The 17972-nt window shown below is 48.9% G+C and overlaps 1 protein-coding gene across 1 annotated transcript; it reads right to left on the bottom strand.

Annotated features, from left to right (window-relative positions):
- Positions 1 to 441: 441 nt before the first annotated feature.
- si:dkey-16j16.4 (uncharacterized) lies at positions 442 to 17650 on the bottom strand. The gene is made up of 5 exons (XM_056296198.1): positions 17520 to 17650; positions 14518 to 14599; positions 13748 to 14286; positions 9082 to 9135; positions 442 to 1930 (listed from the first exon to the last, which is right to left on the bottom strand). The coding sequence occupies exons 1-5, from the start codon at positions 17547 to 17549 to the stop codon at positions 1805 to 1807; spliced, it is 831 nt and encodes a 276-aa protein (XP_056152173.1). The 5' UTR covers positions 17550 to 17650; the 3' UTR covers positions 442 to 1804.
- Between the last annotated feature and the right edge of the window lie 322 nt (positions 17651 to 17972).

Genomic DNA, 17972 nt, shown 5'->3' on the forward strand with positions numbered 1-17972 from the left:
CCGGCTTGGTCGGGCGTCCCTACAGACACAATTGGCCGTGTCTGCGGGTGGGAAGCCGGATGTGGGTATGTGTCCTGGTCGCTGCACTAGCGCCTCCTCTGGTCAGTCGGGGCGCCTGTTCAGGGGGAACCGCATGATCCTCCCACGCGCTGAAACTCCTCACTGTCAGGTGAAGAGAAGCGGCTGGCGACTCCACATGTATGGGAGGAGGCATGTGGTAGTCTGCAGCCCTTCCCGGCTCGGCAGAGGGGGTGGAGCAGCGACCGGGACGGCTCGGGAGAGTGGGGTAATTGGCCGGATACAACTGGGGAGAGAAGGGGGGGGCGCTGTGAGACATTAAGCAGGGGTTGTCAAACTCATGGTGTGAAATCATGTCGATGGGAGGAGAGTAAAACCAATTCGATGTCTCGGGTCATTATAAACGAAAACCACTTCCTGAACAAGAGGACACCGGCCATTTATTAGTTCATTTTATGCAACAAGAGACAAAGACGTGTCACAATGTTACAGTCACTCCAGCCAGCCTTGGTTACAGTGGCGACATTGTGTTTGATCAACACAACCGACAAGGAATACATTCATGAGCACAAGCGCGGCGTCGTGTTATTTCAGCATGGTCGTGCTCTCTCGGTGTCCGTCCTCTCTACTTGTTTATGTCCGTTTCCCAAGAGCCTAGTCTTACCTCAGGTTGACATCTGACGCAACGGCAACGTCATCTCAAAATCATTTAAAGGCAATAGGGAGACTTTTTTGTTTTTGTAACCGGTTATTTTCTTGCCCGGTGCGGGATTCGATACGGGGTGTACTGCACCACAAGGCGACGTCGCTAACCGCTCGGCTAAAGGGTCAGACCCATTAGCTAGGGGCTAACGTGTGTTATTAGTAGTTTACTTTTTTTTGTTTTTGTTTTTGTGTTTTTTTTTGGAAAACGCCTAGTTTTCTTCTACCTACAAGGAAACTAGGTACAACACCGGAAGAAGAACGGCGCACTACGCAGCCTATGTAAGACCGAGCACCGGTCGGACTCGCCATATGCGCGCGCAGCGGTCTAGTCTCACGCGTCACGCTCACTCTGACGCGCCTCCCCTTTTTCTGCGAAACACGCTGCACGCGGCGAGAGAGAGAGAGAGAGAGAGAGAGAGAGGGCGCAACTACTTCAAATCGACCTTGACTACGAGCGCCAAATTTCACCAGCGCTGCATCCAAGACTGACTACGCGACTACAGTCGTACGTAACAGACCCGCATATTCAAACGACACATTCAACAACGTAGGTCTTGAGGCAGGCGGGGTCTTTCCGTTTAGCGTGGCGAGTTACCGAGAGAGAGAGAGAGCCTCGCTTAAGGAGAAGGCTCGCGCCACCGGGCGCCATCTTGGGAGCTTCTGATTGTCTGAATTGACAGGCCCCGCCCCTCGCACAGCGTCCGGCCCCGAACCCCCGGCTGCTAGGTCGTCCGCTTCCAGACACGGCTGCCGTGTCCTTCAGTACCGCGCTTGTTCCCCCCTCTCCAGCCGTGGGACGTGTTAACGGACGACGATACCTGAAGTGTCCTGATGATGCAGTTTAGGGCCGTTTGAGTCTGGAGAAGGTTCTCGTTGGAAGAGGGACGAACGGGGACAGCGGCGACGGGAGCTACCTGAGTGTGCAACAGATTGACGGTTCGGACGTTGTCGAGTTGTCTTGACTCGTGACGGCCGGTCTCGCTGCAGCGGTCTTAAGAGCACAAACACTAATAAAAAATAAAAATTAAAAAAAAAACGAAAGAAAGAAAGAAAAAAGAAAGGTCTCTGGCAGTGGGTCCCGTCACACGCAGGGAGGATCCTCGGACGGGGTCAGCGGTCTGCATGCCGGAGTTGTGCTCAAGGAACGGAAGGCGAAGATGGAGGGGTCGTAGGTGAACCTGGGTGGAGGACGAGCGCCGGCCAAATTCTGCAAACAGGAAGAGAGACAGGGAGATAAGAAATGGGTCGAGATGGGGGTGGGCAGGATATAATGATGCTGGTCAAATGTGAGTGTTTTCCTGTTGCCGCCGTTCCTATCCATCTATGGGTCAGACTCAGCATCGTGGTCCATTACAGGGCATCAAACTCACCAACTGTAACTAATAAGCACCGTGATAGAGGCAGTTAGGCCCGAACAATTTTCATTCATTCATTCATCCATTCATCCATTCATTCATTCATTCGTCCATTCATTCATTCGTCCGTCCATCCATCCATTCATTCGTCCATCCATCCATTCATTCGTCCGTCCATCCATTCATTCATTCAACCATCCATTCATTCATCCGTCCATTCATTCATTCGTCCATCAATCCATCCATCCATTCATCCATCCATTCGTCCATCAATCCATTCATTCATCCATCCATTCGTCCATCCATTCATTCGTCCATCCATTCATTCATTCATCCATTGTGATATTTTTTACATTTGAATATGTATTGCTAAAAAGAGATCGTTTCGCCAGAGAGATACGGCTTTTAACTTTCAGAGCACCATCACAGAAGGTTGAATCAGTTCATCTGGACGCAACGTTTATTAAGAGACACGTTCCTTACTCATCCAAGTGACCCCTTCAGTCTCAACTGACTGCAGGTATCCCCACCCTTATAAACAACACAGCGGCATAACGACCGAAAACAATGATTGGTTTCATATGCAAATTGCTGTGACCATTAACTAGAGTTACAATGGCCATGTGTGCTATTCATGGAGGATTTGGGAATGTTTGCAATCGCAGCATTGTAAGATGGTGATCCCTCGGTTCAGGGATGGTCGTTCCGTCTTCACACAGATGGCCTCTTTGACTCCCCGTCAAACCAGCGTTCCTCCCTATCAAGGATGTGCACATCCTCATCCCTGAAAGAGTGGCCACCGGCCTGTAGATGGGTGCAGACTGTGTAGCTGGGTGCAGACTATGTAGCTGGGTGCAGACTGTGTAGATGGGTGCAGACTGCGTAGAGACTGTGTAGATGGGTGCAGACTGTGTAGATGGGTGTAGACTGTGGAGTCCTGGCCTGGCATGTTAGCTCTTCTGTGTTGTGCCATCCTCTTGGCCAGGGTCTGTTTCTGTTATAGATGCAAGCTTCATAGAAAGTGTTACTGACACAGTTTCAGGAGCAGGAACTTGATCAGTGTTAAGGGTGGTCCTCTGCCTAAGGGTGGGGTCATTTTGTAATTTCCTAATCCTCTGTGAATAGCACACATGGCCTTTGTAACTCTAGTTAATGGTCACGGCAATTTGCATATGAAACCAATCGTTGGTTTCGGTCGTTATGACACGGTATCGTTTATAAGGGTGGGGATACCTGCAGTCAGTTGGGACTGAAGAGGTCACTTTTAGATGGGTGACGAGACGTTTCTCTCTAAATGAACGTTGTGTCCAGATGAACTGGTTCGGCTCTCTGGGATTTCCTTACCTGGACCATTGAGCAGCATAGAGACACTTCCAGAGCGCCATTTGAAAGGAATTTATGACTTTATGCAATGATCTGAGTGACTTTAGAAGTGGAAATACGACCGCTGTCAGAGAACTCATTCAATCAGACCAAATGATACATATCATTTGTCAGATATGTAGAATATCTTTCTTCCAAAGTGACCATAAAAAGGGGGGCCCTTTCTACATTTCATTTTCTATCAAGCAGTAGGAGTTGTGGCCCGACACAGCAGATAGGATCAATTCGCCCTACACTGCACCCTTTGCAATTAACTACTGCACATGCATGTATTGCGATGTCGATTCTCAAACTATGTGTTGTCCAGCCCTTGTGGAAATATAGTAGCAGTACAGATGCTGAAAGGAAAATTCTGGGGGTTTTTTTAGACAACTTGAACAACCTGGGTCTTATTTTTGTAGTTGTTGCCTTCGTGCATATCAGCTATGATATAATTTTACTCACTTGCTTCATTTTGGAGATTGCAGATACAGGACCGCTGCTCTGAAATGCACGACATGGTGGTGGAAGGCTTGATGGTATCATAACTGATATGCACAGCGGTAAAAATGACAAAAAAGGAAAAAAAAAGAGACCCATGTTGCAAAGTCCTACACTGAATATGGAGCAGCCAGGGGAGAGGAAAAGAGGAAGGCCAAAGAGGAGGTTTATGGACGTGGTGAGGGAGGACATGCAGGTGGCTGGCGGGACAGAGGAAGATGCAGAGCACAGGAAGAGGTGGAAAGGGATGATCCGCCGTGGTGACCCCTAACGGGAGCAGCCAAAGGTAGTAGTAGTAGTAGTAGCAGTAGCAGTAGAAGTAGTAAAATACTGGTATTATCATGTAACAAACCGACCAACAGCTAGGGAAACTTGAGCAAGCAGGGATCGAAGTGGTTTTAACAATGCCGCGGTTACACCTGAGGAAAATGACAGATGGGCAAACAAAAAGGCCACGCAGCGGACGGCGAAGGCAGAGACTGCATCGACATTACAACATTTTCACTGCAACTTTTCTCTCGCAGTGTAAGTTTCAGTCGGTATCAGGAACGCTTTTCCACACCGAAACACCCCCCCCCCCACACACAACCCAGACTCTTGCCTCTATCTAAAATTAACCCTGGCCATTTTCCTCCGAACAGGAAATGACAGGAAATGGCTTTGTGTGATTTGGCAGTGAGGCAGCACTTTCTCCAGACTGCTGAGTGTGTGTGTGTGTGTGGGGGGGGGGGGTGTATCGGGGGACCGTGAGATAGATTTGCCCGACTGTAATCAGGAACTGACCCCTCAGGTTTGAGAGCCAACAACAATAATAACAACCACCACCACCACCACCACCAACAACAACAACAGCGTGTCTGGTGCATCTGTGTAAAGGTGGGGGTGAGGAGGGGGGGGGCAGCTAATGATTTGTTGCGTCATCCGTCAATCGGCGACTCTCTTCGCGTTCATCTCGGCGTAACCGAGACAGATGGGGAGAGCTGCAAACAGCGTCACTGTGCACGCAAACGGCATGTGAGTAAAGCACCGTAACCTCCACATACAGGTGCGGCCATGTCTTCAGTCCGCATCTTCAGGGACCAGTAGTGGATCTAGAGATTTTTTCCTGGGGTGGCAACAGGGGTGGCAAGACTGTGTCCCAGAGGTGGCAGCTGCCCCCCCTTGCCACCCTGTAGATCCGCCCCTGTCAGGGACTGGGTCATCTGGGTCACGGCAGCGTGGCAACGATTCCCCAGCACCCCTCGGGAAGCGTTTCGCACACCCGGACCCGTGCTGATGTGAAACAGTAAAACATGATCCAGTGTGGGGACTCCCCACACTGGATCCCCACTGGGGTCCCCACCGGGGACCCATTTAACCTGAGAGACGTGGCCGTGTTAAGGTGTTCTCCAGATGGCAGCTGTAAGTCAGTCCGGTGCGGGAGGATCGTATCCTAAGGATGGATCTCCCCTCCACATCCGTGCCATGAGCATGTTAGCATTCCCCACAGAGCTGTTCGGCGTTCCTGACTGGATATGACGGTTTAAGGACCGAAAGAAAAAAGAAAAAAAGGGGTCGAGCAGAGTTCAAGCGCTTCAGCGACAGGTGGTTATTTATCAGCAGTAACATCAGAAGGAGCCGCTGAAAGGCAGGGAGGCGTCTTCATACACGCGGCTGGCCACTTTACCTGGAGACGAGCTGGACCGACAAAGACTCCTCCTTGACAAACTCTAATGGATGCTTTTTAGTCTGGCCAACTGATGACTAATCAATACTTACCCCCCCTTTCCAAGGAGGTTTTCGTAACACTTTTTATGAAGCTTGCATCTATAATGCCCTGTAAGCTTCTATAATGCCATATAAGCATCTATAATGCCCCGTAAGCTTCTATGATGCCCTATAAGCATCTATTGCATCTATAACGCCCATACTTTTCTATAATGTGTATTACAATGACTAACGGCTATGGCTGAAGACTGTGAAATAGCACTGAAGTCTCATTATGCATCTCTACAAAACTTCAGCAAAACAAGTTGGCTATGATGCATTATGACATCTGACAGATAAACAGGCTAATGATGACATATTTATAATGCATAAAGTCATTTTAAAATGACATAATGCATCATAAAGGTGGTTATGAGGTGTTGTGAGGGTGTATATATGGTTATAATGAATCTTACAATGACTTACATCCAATGCTTAAATACCCACACCCTCATCATCAACCAATGGTAATTCCCAAATCACGCCTAATTCAAGGAAATGACGCCATCATAGCCGGCCCGTCAAGCTCACGCAAAATTAACAGGCGATCACAGATCGCTGAAATACCAAACCTCGTCATATGGGCGAGCAGTAGGCTAGGTTCACAAGAAGCTGGTGAGGGACAGGTCCTCATCCGTACCACCATGTGACCATATTCAGAGTGAAGACACACCAGGCCTCCCTCGTCCGACGGCGGTTCTCACGATCTCCACCTCGGGGGAGACTGATTGATTTTTTTTAACCACTTTTGTGGTTAAAACAAGACACCATCACTCTCCCCTGTCACCCCCCCCCCCCCCACACACACACACACGGCCCTTTCATTCAGCAGTAGTGGAGACCCTGTGTTTTCTTACTGGCTTGCATGCATGTGACCCCCACCCCCACCCCCACCAACCTACCCCCACCCCAAGCACACAGGCCGACATACCTCCATTGCCCTCCCCGGTCCCGTAAACATCTCCCAGGCTTGCGTGCATCAGCCCTCCTCAAAGACAGGCCTCATTTAGCCCGGACCACGTCCCACTGTCTCCTCTGGACTTTTGCCAAGAAACGGAGGCGCTGAAATATCAAAAGCGCTTGGAGGAAGACGCCGAGACGTGGAGGTGGTATGACAGAGAGACGAGAGAGAGAGAGAGCGAGAGAGAGAGAGAGAGGGGGGGGGGGGCTCACAGAACCGAGTCCAGCGAAGGGCTAAAAGAGTGAATGTTGATAGAGAGGCAAGCGACCTTGAATGGCTCACAATAGGGCTGGGCAATGAGTCCATATTATTGTTTATCGATGGTATTATATCAGATGAAATTCAGATATTGGCATATCACAATACGGCAATTTATTCTCTAAATTAACGATAATGAGAATCTCTTACCTAAAATGTCTTATAAAATGAGGTCTGAAATGCTTGAGGGAGTATTATTTGAAAACTAGTTTTGCTTTGATAATATACTTCATTTACCAAACAACCCCCCCCCCAATTTCTCCCCAATTGTACCTGTCCAATTACCCCAGTCTTCTAAGCCGTCCCAGTCACTGCCCCACCCCCTTTGCCGATCCGGGGAGGGCTGCAGACTACCACATGCCTCCTCCCATACATGTGGAGTCGCCAGCCGCTTCTCTTCACCTGACAGTGAGGAGTTTCACCAGGGGGACGTAGCATGTGGGAGGATCACGTTCTCCCCCCCCCGAACAGGCGCCCCGACCGACCAGAGGAGGCGCTAGTGCGGCGACCAGGACATATACCCACATCCGGCTTCCCACCCACAGACACGGCTAATTGTGTCTGTAGGGACGCCCGACCAAGCCGGAGGTAACACGTGGATTCGAACCAGCGATCCCCGTGTTGGTAGGCAACGTAATAGACCGCTACGCTACCCGGACGCCCATTTTATCAACGTGATGAACCTGAGCTGGATTCTTAGATATGTACCTTCGCATATGGAAGCAGATTATCATGATACAGGTACACATGTTGTGTGAAATCCCCTATGATTGTCCTGATAATAGTATTTCCCATGTCGCCGAGCAGCAGCTCAGTGATCCAAAGACCGACTGTGCTGGAAACCATCTCAACTGGATTACAGCCGGCGTCCACAGACATCACTGGCGGTGGCACCAACACAAACGAGAAGACGAGCGAACGAGCGAAACGTGGGTATCGGTGGACTAAAACAGATAGCAGCAGGCTGGGCTATATATGGAAAATGACTTCATCCCTGGTTATTCACCACCGGGGCACCGCACGACACTCCGCCTCCTCCTCCTCCTCCTCCTCCTCTCACATCTTATTTCTCGTTGCCTCACACATTCCCTCAGCTGCCGCTCTCACAGATCGGGCCGGTTGCATGTGCTTGTGCGGCTCAGACGTGGCTGGAGCACCTCTCGCTCTGTGTACACAAGCAAGTGTGTCATAAGCGTCAGCTGACACCGTCCCACGCAACACGATAATAACGTCACTTTTCTCGCCACACTGCGCGTCCTCCTGGAGAGCCGCGCGCTGTGCCAAGGTGCCCGGCCTCCTTCCAATCCACTCCGGCTCTCCGACTTGCCGCCAGTTGCCCGCCACAGACGAAATCGAACGGGCCACGGAGAGACACTCCGCTGGGTTGGAGGGTCCTTAAATCACCCCCTTATTGGATAATCTGGGCAAAATGTTGGTACATCCGTGAACCACATATTGCACAAGCTGAGGAAAAGCGTGCTGGGAATTGGGAATTCTTCGAATGGTTCTCCTCCAGAAACACTTGATGGCCTCTCCATCTGCCCCTACAACCCCATTTAAGCCTAGCTAGATAAATGCAAGGAGGTCGAACTAGATGGACGGGGAGATGGGTAGAGGGGGTGAAAAGGATGAAGGCGAACCGGGAAGCAATTGCGCACATTTTTGTGGGTGCCAAATACTGCAGCAAGACAGGGTTTCGTTTGGCGTTGCTGCGAAAAGCAATCTAACATGCCAATCAGGTTTTGAGACGACTCAAGCATGGCTCAGTCAGTCACTAGTAGGGCATGGGAACGAACACCATTGCCAGATGCTGTCCCAGCATGCAGTTGGACAGACATCAAGGTGTTGGCGTTGAGACAGACGGGGCTGTTCACAGTGGCCGAGCAACCTTGCAACCTTATCGTTTCTGTAATGGACACCTTTATCTGGACTGCCTGGTGCGGCGCTGCAGAGAAGGCGGGGCTCTGTGTGTGTGTGTGTGTGTGTGTGTGTGTGTGTGTGTGTGTGTGTGTGTGTGTGTGTTAATATCATCACCACTTGCCTACACAACTGATCTTCTAAAGAGGCCTTTCAAGTGGCTCTCGGTGTCATGTGTTTCATCTCAAAACTATGAAATTATGGGATGTTTTGGGTTTTTTTCTGCACAGTAAACTTTGGGGAACAAAAAGAACTCACCCGAATCTTTATAGTCCGTGTTTTCCCCCCGCAGTTCTTTTTCAGCAGCATTTTCTGCGGAGAAGAAAAACAGCGTCATGCAAGTGCCACAAGCTAGTTTCTTTTCCCCAATTCACATTCTGTTGCAACATCACGCGGCCCAGTCGGACGGTAAACATCCTCCAAAGTCTGAAAAGGAGTCGCGATCCACACACTGTCACCTGCTTGTGGGTTGTTTTTCTTTTTCAGGTCGATTTCAAAACTCATTAGAGCGTTTTGAAGAGACGTGCTCGAGTCCCAAACTGGGGCAACAAGAGCCGAGCGCTGGGAGTCAATTAACCCCGAATCGTGATGATGAAGGAAGTGAGGCGAAATCCAGCTGTCTCCCTAAGCTAAACAATCGGTCAATGAGGCTTATGCAATATCCTGTCTCCCATTTCCCCCCTCCATGTCCACGCTGTTGGACCATTCTCATGAGCAGTGGGGGTGGAGGGAGACCTCACAATCGTGGAATTGTCTGTCTGGGGTCGGGGAGGCAGCTTCTGAGGGGGAAGAGAGCAGGGGGCAAAAGAATGGAGACACAAGACTCCTGCTGTTGCGGAGCGGGAGAGTTGGCGTACACTTGCCCTCACGCTCACCGCCCCCGCCACCCCTCACCCCGCATATCTCTCCTATAACAATGGCCATACAGTCCACTTGGGGGTGAAAGTTTGATGAATCTCATGAGAATAGAAACAAAAAGCAAACCTTTTGAGTCGGCGTGTCATCCGAGGTTTGAAATAGCAAGAAAACTAGCAATTTCCAAATTCCACGTGTTTAAAGAAGTCCAAATTTCCTGCAATATGCAATCATCACTGGGACGGCGGGGGGAGAAAAAAAAATCGACATCCTTTGTCGAGCTGCTCCATTTTCATGCTGGGTCTAGACATATTTCCGAAACAATCAGCAAAACAAGACATCTGCCACGCAGACTGCGGCCCATCCACCGCGGTAAGGCCGAGAAACAATGGCAGTGCCACATCTAAGCGAACGGGCACGGATTAGCCTGCATGATGGATTACCGTAGGCTGAAAGAAAACATCCCGCTGACCCTTTAACCCTGCCCTTAAGAATATTATGAGATAAATAAACTTAGCACCAGGGTTGCAACTCATGCTGGTCCCGCATGGGGGGCGAAGGGGGGGGGGGTCGGGGCCGCACACTCGCTGGCCTCGGGTGGTCCTTGAATACCGCTCTCAAAAGTGGCGTCTCCAGACCACCAAGAGAACATAGCAGGGTTCAGGGACTCCCAGGGAAAAAAGAAAAAAAAACGAGGGTTGTTTATTTTCACTACAATCTCACACCCCCTCTAAGTTCGCACAATGAAGGCCCATGTATAAGAGCTGCCGACTTAACTTGCAGGTTTTACCGTGCCCGCAAGCATCCGGTCCCTCGCGGGGCTTGTGATAGAAGATGGTTATACGATGCCGTCCCACATCATATAATCCCGATTTGAGCCGAATAAAGACGAATTCGAGGAAAACCCCCATTCTATGTGCCGGTTTCCCTCTATAGTATCTTAATATTCGCCCGAGTTTGACAACTTTAACCTGAGTCTTGTTTCCCTTCTGGTTATCTTTTCGTCTTTGTCATTAGGAAAGACACAACACAGAGACAGTGTTCTAGGCAGAGACCTCCGGCTGGTGCCTGAAGTCTGCTAAAGGGTTAATGGTAGACTAGGGTAGTGTCTGCTAGCTACCTCTGCAGGCCCCCTATTGTATTCCCTCATGAAATTCCCATTCCACTTGACTGGACGTGCACACATGCTCACACAGACACGGTCACACGTCCACTGACACAGCAATACATGCACAGATATGAGCGGAGATGTCCACATGCACTCACACACACTCATATACACACACACACATTCACACAAACACGCACACACACGACCCCTTTCCTCTTTTTTACCCTCTTGCCCCTGTCATTGCTGCTCACTGTCACTCATCATCTGTTCCCTCACATAACCCCCCCTCCCCCCGAAGGCATATGGACCCCTGAAATCTGCAGCCTACACACACACACACACACACACACACACACACACACACACACACACACACACACACACACACCCTTTCCCATCGACGGTGTGGGCCAACAAGTCTATTGGGTTTTAATGATCAGCGGACCAGATTCTCTGTGACTCATTAGTGGCTGTCGTTTCTCTGTTGTTTATTTAATCCTCTCCTTCTGCCTCCCACCCCTCCATCGTTTCCCCTCACTCGCCAGCTTTTGTGGGAAACAAGGGCGGACATCTGCCGTCCGTGCCTCCCTCTCCTTCATCTTCCTCCAGCCAGACCACCGTGGTGGCAAGCGTCCGGCTATGGAGAGGGGCGACTTTGTGTTTGCCAGTGTGTGTGTGTGTGCATGTGTGTGTGTGTATGTGTGTGTGTGTGTGGTGGTGGGGGGGGGGGGTGGCTGGCTTGCTGGTCGATGGTTATAGTTTGGACCCAGTTGTACTTCTGGACCTAATCCTGAGCCTAACTTAATGAAGCATTGTTCACCTCTTCGTGAAAGGCCCATCTACTGTTTTGTACTTTCAGCGTGTTCGGCGCCTCCTTGTTTTGGCTGGCCGTCGTTAAGTATCTTTTAATTCTGGTGAAATGCACCTCAGATTAGCGTTTTGGCGAATAATCGACAAAAGGTAGGGAGATAAAATGTGAAAAATCAAGTGACAGTCAAAAGACTTTGCTTACAGGTTGGAATAAAATGAATGGCCAACTAATCCGACATCCCACACCGCCCGTTTTGTGGCACCGAGAAAGGAAGATATGTCCGCCTTTTTGGCTTCGGTAATGTTTGTTTTTTTTAAACATATAAAACATATCTGATATGGGATCTCCCTGACCTGTAATACCAAGAGATGCAAAGTATAGAAAGGGTCCTGTTCAGATTTGACTATCTAAAATAAACGCCTCGTTTAGAATCGGAGAACAATCAATAATACATATAGAAAAATGTGTTCTGGGGCATAATTGGTTTTGACCTTGATGCTTTGTTAGTCCTTCATATTGATTCGCAGAGGGCTTGCAGCACTAGCGGTTTTTTAGCGGTCTTTGTCCACGTCTAAGTTTGACTTCATTTGATGGCTGGGAGAGCTGGCGTTGGATCGGCTGAGGGAGCCTGGTCTGCTGCATCCCGTGGGCCCAAGGCCCACGACCCTGACCGGAGCTGTGCCCGAAGAGGAAACACTGAGGGCTGACTGACAGGACGCGGAAGCGGGGCAGGCTAAGCTAACTGCTAGCCCATGCAGACCGGCAGTTCCGACAGTCATCCTGGCTGGCGTTCGTTCTCCTGGACAGTGATTGTTTTTTGTTTTTTGTTTTTTTTGTTTAGTCTAAATATATGTGTAGGTTGAATATTGTAGTTTTTGGACATGTGTTTTTGTCTTTGTGTTGCACTGCTGTGGGCTGAGGGGAAAGGATGTTTCATTTCATTACATGTGCGCAAGTGCAAGAAATGAAATGACAAATATAGTGTTTCTGATTCTGATTTTGGCCCTGCGACGGTCTGGCGGCCTGTCCAGGGTGTCTCCCCGCCTGCCGCCCAATGACTGCTGGGATAGGCTCCAGCATCCCCACGACCCTGCCAGCAGGATAAGCAGATTGGATAATGGATGGATGGATGGATGATTCTGATTTCTGTTTTCCAAAGTTGGGCACAGGATACAGCCGTCAGCTTAGTCTTATCGTGGCATCTCTGAGTTAATCTTACAAGTAGGTTCTCAAAGGAAACTTACAAAGCGGTGGTGATCATCCAACGATCAGGATTCCCACTCTCTTTAGGAAATGATTTTCCAGGACTTTTTGCTTGGCTCCGTACATGAGAGCCATTGCTCATGGAAGGTCGATCATATTATTCAGTATGAACCATCAGGGAAAGCCTCATCAGCCTCTAAACAGGCTGTGTAACTTTAAACTAGTCCCCGAACATCCTGCCCAAACTTCCAGCACTGATGAGACATCTCAATGACTAACAGCATGGCTAAACATATGCCTTTTTAATAGCTAGAAATACAATTTTATAGCATTTCCGGGGCATTTGGTCAATTTTTATCATTTTCCAGGGGTTTCCCATGACAGGAAATCTAGTCTATAAAGTTGCTGGTTTTCCATGGCAGGAGGGAACCCTGAATATCAACTGCTGCACAACATGATGTGAACATATGTGAATGTGCGACTTGCGTTTATTTGATACGACAGTCATTGATTAACACATCTGGAGGCTTATTCGCCCTACTTCTGTTACCATTAACAACGTGCGATACTTCAATATGGTCGTATATTGTCTTTCAATGGTATTGTATCGGGATCAAATCTGGATCTTGTGTATCACGATATGACAATTTGTTGTCTAAGTTAATAATAATGAGAATTAAGATCTGAAATTTCTCACAAAAATAAGGCCTGAAATATTTGAGGATGTATTATTTGAAAACTAGTTTTGGTTTGATATTATACTTTATATTACCAGACAGTTCAAGGTGATTAACCTCAGTTGAATTTTAAACATGGCACATGTAAGCAGATATCATGATATATATATATATATATATATCGATATCATGAAACATCTCCTCTGGTTATTGTGATATTTTCCATATCGCCCTGCGTTACCTACTATAATAACCAGGCACACTAACCTGTTGCATTTTCTCCAGGTCAAGGCTAGGCCTCCGCGGCTCCCCAGCATAGCTGTGTCGATACTTTCGGTAAGGGGACGCCGACTGGTCGAAGTGGGTCAAAATTATGGGGCGCACCACGGGCTGCACCACCTGGAGCTGAAACCGCATTGGCGGCGGTTTGAGGCTGCGCGGTGGACTTGAGCTAAAGAGCACGGGGCTGGGGGAGGCTGCCAGACAAGCCCCGGACTCAACCAACGGCCTGGCGACGGCGGCGGCGGAGGCAGCGGCGGCCACCGGTGACCCGCAGCCACACAGGTCGCGCACCTCCTCGTCACTAGAGGCGCTGCTGTGGTGGTCGCTATGGCAATGGTGAAGCGCCGACGCCCACTTCCTGCCGTCGCCGCAGCTGATTCGCTCCAGCTCTTCCTCCGACGAGTGCCGGTCCAGGTTGGCGTCTAGTAGGAGGCGGAGGCGACGTAAACGGGCCGGGGAGAGAGGACCCTGGTTGTGCTGCTGGCTGGTGGCCAGAGGAATGAGAGCGCAGTTCCGCCGTCTCTCTAGAGGAGGTCAAAGCAAAGGGAATGTAAAAAAGGAGACAGTGGACAGGTGGTTAATAAAATAAAATGCAAAAGTACCACATGACACTAAGTGGGTTGTTGGCCAAACGAGAACAGCATTTTTAAAGTCCACATCATTTTGTTGGGGGACTCAAATAAATCTAAGAATATTATAAGAATGTAACTAATGCAATCACTGCACAAATCATTATGTCGGTGAAGGGTTTATACCTCTGTCAATCTGTGCAAGCTCCTGATTCTCCCCCTCCGAATCGTCACTCTCACCTCCCTCTCCGCCGCCATGGTAAGAAATCTGGAAAAGGGTTAAGGTTACAAATCAAATGTGCTATGAAGGAAAAGAGAAAAGAAAGCTCTGTTTGCCCTGTGGATGAAAGGAAATCTGGCCTCGCAAAGATAGTGGAAGGTATTTGTTACAGTTTCACATTATTTTAAGGTATGCCATGTAACTAATACTGCTCATCCGCACAAATCCTCCCGCCTCTGCAAACGAATTAAAGGCCCAAATCAAAATACAAAACGGATCCAGCTCCATCTCTAGACCCCCAAACCCATCATCCCCATGTCAAACATCAGCTGCGGGCACATGCGCTTTCTCTGAAGGGAAACAGCAATGCTTCTGTAATTTACAAAAGGAGGTGCAGGGGGTGAAGCAGGCAGATGGTACGTTTTGGGGGCAACTCAGCTAGCAGAATGCCATTCAACTATGTCTGACCCCTGAGCTGCAGCTAAAACTAGCGCTGGCTGATGACGATGCTAGCCAACTGTTGAATAAGGAGCGGAAAGCAAGTCTCTTGTTTAGTGTATACGTCCAATCCCAGTGCAATACGAAGAACAGAAGTCTATAGGTATGTAAATAGTTACAATAGTTAGCCTAATAATAGTTAGCCTTACTTCCTGCTATGATGACTGTGTACCATGGCGATCCTTGTAGGCACTTATCTGTGGCTAGACCACATCTCCATGCTCCTCTGACATATTTTCGAACAAGCACCCATCCTTGGGAGATGTGTGGTTAAACTTGAACACTTATTTAGGAGGTGGGATAAGCGCTTTTAAAATCCAGCGGGGGGGGGGGGCACTGATCTGAAAACAGGACATCAGGGAATCAGATGTGAAAGAAGTCGATCCCGCCAACAGATCTTTACATCTATTATATGAACTGTCAGCTAGATTATGGAAAAAACATTATACATACAGCCGTTTAAGAACTGAAATGATGAAGCAGAGGACTCCATCAGAGGACTGCCATTGACAAAAGCAAGTTTACAAAAAAACTAAACTCGCACCCACTTGACCCAGTGGCACCAAGAGCTACATAAGGAATAAACACGTACACTTCATATTCATGAAAATCACAAATTAAACTAACAAAAAAAAAGCAAATATGGAGTGAGAATTCAGGGGGCAGGCGGGGTCGAACCTGAGTTCCTCACAGCATGGGTGACTACATTAACCAGTCAGCTAAAGGGTCCAGGGACCAACCCGTTAGCCAACGGGCTAGTGAGTCTACTCATCCATGGTTGTACACTGTGACTGTTATATATATCTATCTATATCTATATCTATCTATATAGATAGATAGATAGATAGATAGATAGATAGATAGATAGATAGATAGATAGATAGATAGATAGATAGATCTCCTTAAAGATATCTCTAATAGAAATAAGGAAGTATGTACATTTTCTCTCAACATTTTCGTTCTGAAGTATAGTATGAGGTCATGCATGCTGCAGCGTTACAGAGAGCGTCGATGCTCCGAGTTGCAGAATGTAAAAAGTGACACCAGCTCCTGTAAATGGTGGTTCCTTCTCCTTCCCCTCGACCCCGCGGCGAGCAGACTGCACCTTTAAAAATCAGTCCCTCGCAGAAGCGACAATACAGAAACGCGGCAGATTGCAACGCTACGAGTTAAGTAATGCGCCTCACACACAGTAATTACCACTCCGAGGCCTGGCCGAGCAGCTGCCATCTGGGCTTGTTTGAGTAGGGAAGCACACAAGCGCACATTCAGGCGCACCCCGTGTCCTCCCTTCCACTCGCCAACACTGAGTCACACACACACACGCACACACACACGCGCGCGCGCGCACACACACACACGCCTCCTCCTCCTCCTCCTTTTTTCAGGCACTTCAAAAAGAGGGAAAGGGGTGAAAGGAGCCGTGGGTCTCTCAAAGAGCGACAGGGGCAAACTGCATTCAGCTCACACCAAGAATGTGAATTTAATTATATTTCCTCCCATAAAGATTTCCCGGACACAAGGTAAAAATACAATGGACGGGCGATTTACGAAACGCTACACGACCGCGGCGGCGCCACACGGGCGGATGTTTGCCCGCCTCCAGAAAACCAGCGTTGTGTTTAAAAAAAAATGTCAATGCTCAATGCAACAACAACAAAAAAGTTTGCAGAGCATGAGCTGGCGTTGCACCACGAGGGGATTTATGTGTGTGTGACGAATGTCCGCCAACTTTTCAAGCTACACGAATCCCGTGACTCTGATGCAATCCCTGCCACTCGCAGTGCTACAGAATTTATAATCGCATTCCTCGCCATAAAGGTCTGAAAGTATGACGTATGTGCAGAGAAATCACACCCTAAAATGTCTACAAATCCTTCCCAGCATTCCTCCGCCCCGCATCTTTTGACAAATGATGAATTAATGTTCAAGTCTACGCCTGAAAGTTCAAATCTAACTGCCACCCTTTCCCGGCGAACCCGGTGAATTACAATCTTATTTCACTAGAATGACCAGCTCTGACATATTCACAGTGTGATTAAACACGATATGCACACACACACGTGCGCGCATGCACGCACGCATGCGTGCATGCACGTGCGTACACACGCATGCATGCACGTGCGCACACACGGCAACATTCCTCCATATTTTTGCTGCCATCATCTCCGTTCTGGTGTAGTCCGGTCTCCCTACTGTAACAGCTGTACTCTCAGACGCATGTGCGGGTGTGATGAAGGTTGCAGCCCATGTGGTCCTAGCATGGACCGCCCGAAAGAAACCGCCATGCATAAAGGAGAGTAATGTCTTCTTCTTTTTTTTTTTAACCAGATGAATGTTTTGGGTAAAATCCTTCAGGCCGTCCGCCTAAGTGATAAATAGACAGGAAAACCCCTGTTCTAGGGCCCGAGGGCTGCAGAGAAACCAGACCGGGCTGAGTAACGGAATCCTTGAAAGGTTACAGACGTACCCAGCTGAAGGCCGAAGTCATGATTCCCATGGAAAAACGCTCGCCTGCTCAGCGTAATGCATCCCAGTCCGCAGTTTGGAGCTACTTGCCCTTCCCTCGTACCTTGGGACCGGCTCGGCGGTTGTTGATGGTTCAGACAAACAGCTGTTGAAAGGCGGAGGATGTGCCGTTTACTCAAAGCATAGAAGCAGCCGCAGCAGCAGCAGCCAAGTCTTCCAAATGTGCTTCAAAACTGGCAAGATATTCAGTAATACTGTGCAACAACGATGACAACATAACCCACACACACACACACACACACACACACACACACAACACAACACACACAGCGCTGAACCACAAACGCACAACTGTTCCTGTGCCGGAGCGATTAAACAAGTTTCATTTTTAAGTAACTTCATTTCCTCGCCTCGTCAGCCCCACAGATACGCGTGGTTTATAATGTAACACAAA

Source organism: Lampris incognitus, chromosome 16 (genome assembly GCF_029633865.1).
Source record: "Lampris incognitus isolate fLamInc1 chromosome 16, fLamInc1.hap2, whole genome shotgun sequence".
Classification (NCBI taxonomy): Eukaryota; Metazoa; Chordata; class Actinopteri; order Lampriformes; family Lampridae; genus Lampris; species Lampris incognitus.

Coding starts and splice junctions, on each gene's coding strand:
- si:dkey-16j16.4 (XM_056296198.1), bottom strand. CDS start 17,549: ATGGGAATCATGACTTCGGCCTTCAGCTGG. Junction 14,600..17,519: donor TGACTTCGGCCTTCAGCTGG/GTACGTCTGTAA, acceptor ACCCTTTTCCAG/ATTTCTTACCATGGCGGCGG. Junction 1,931..9,081: donor CACGGACTATAAAGATTCGG/GTGAGTTCTTTT, acceptor TCCTGTTTGCAG/AATTTGGCCGGCGCTCGTCC.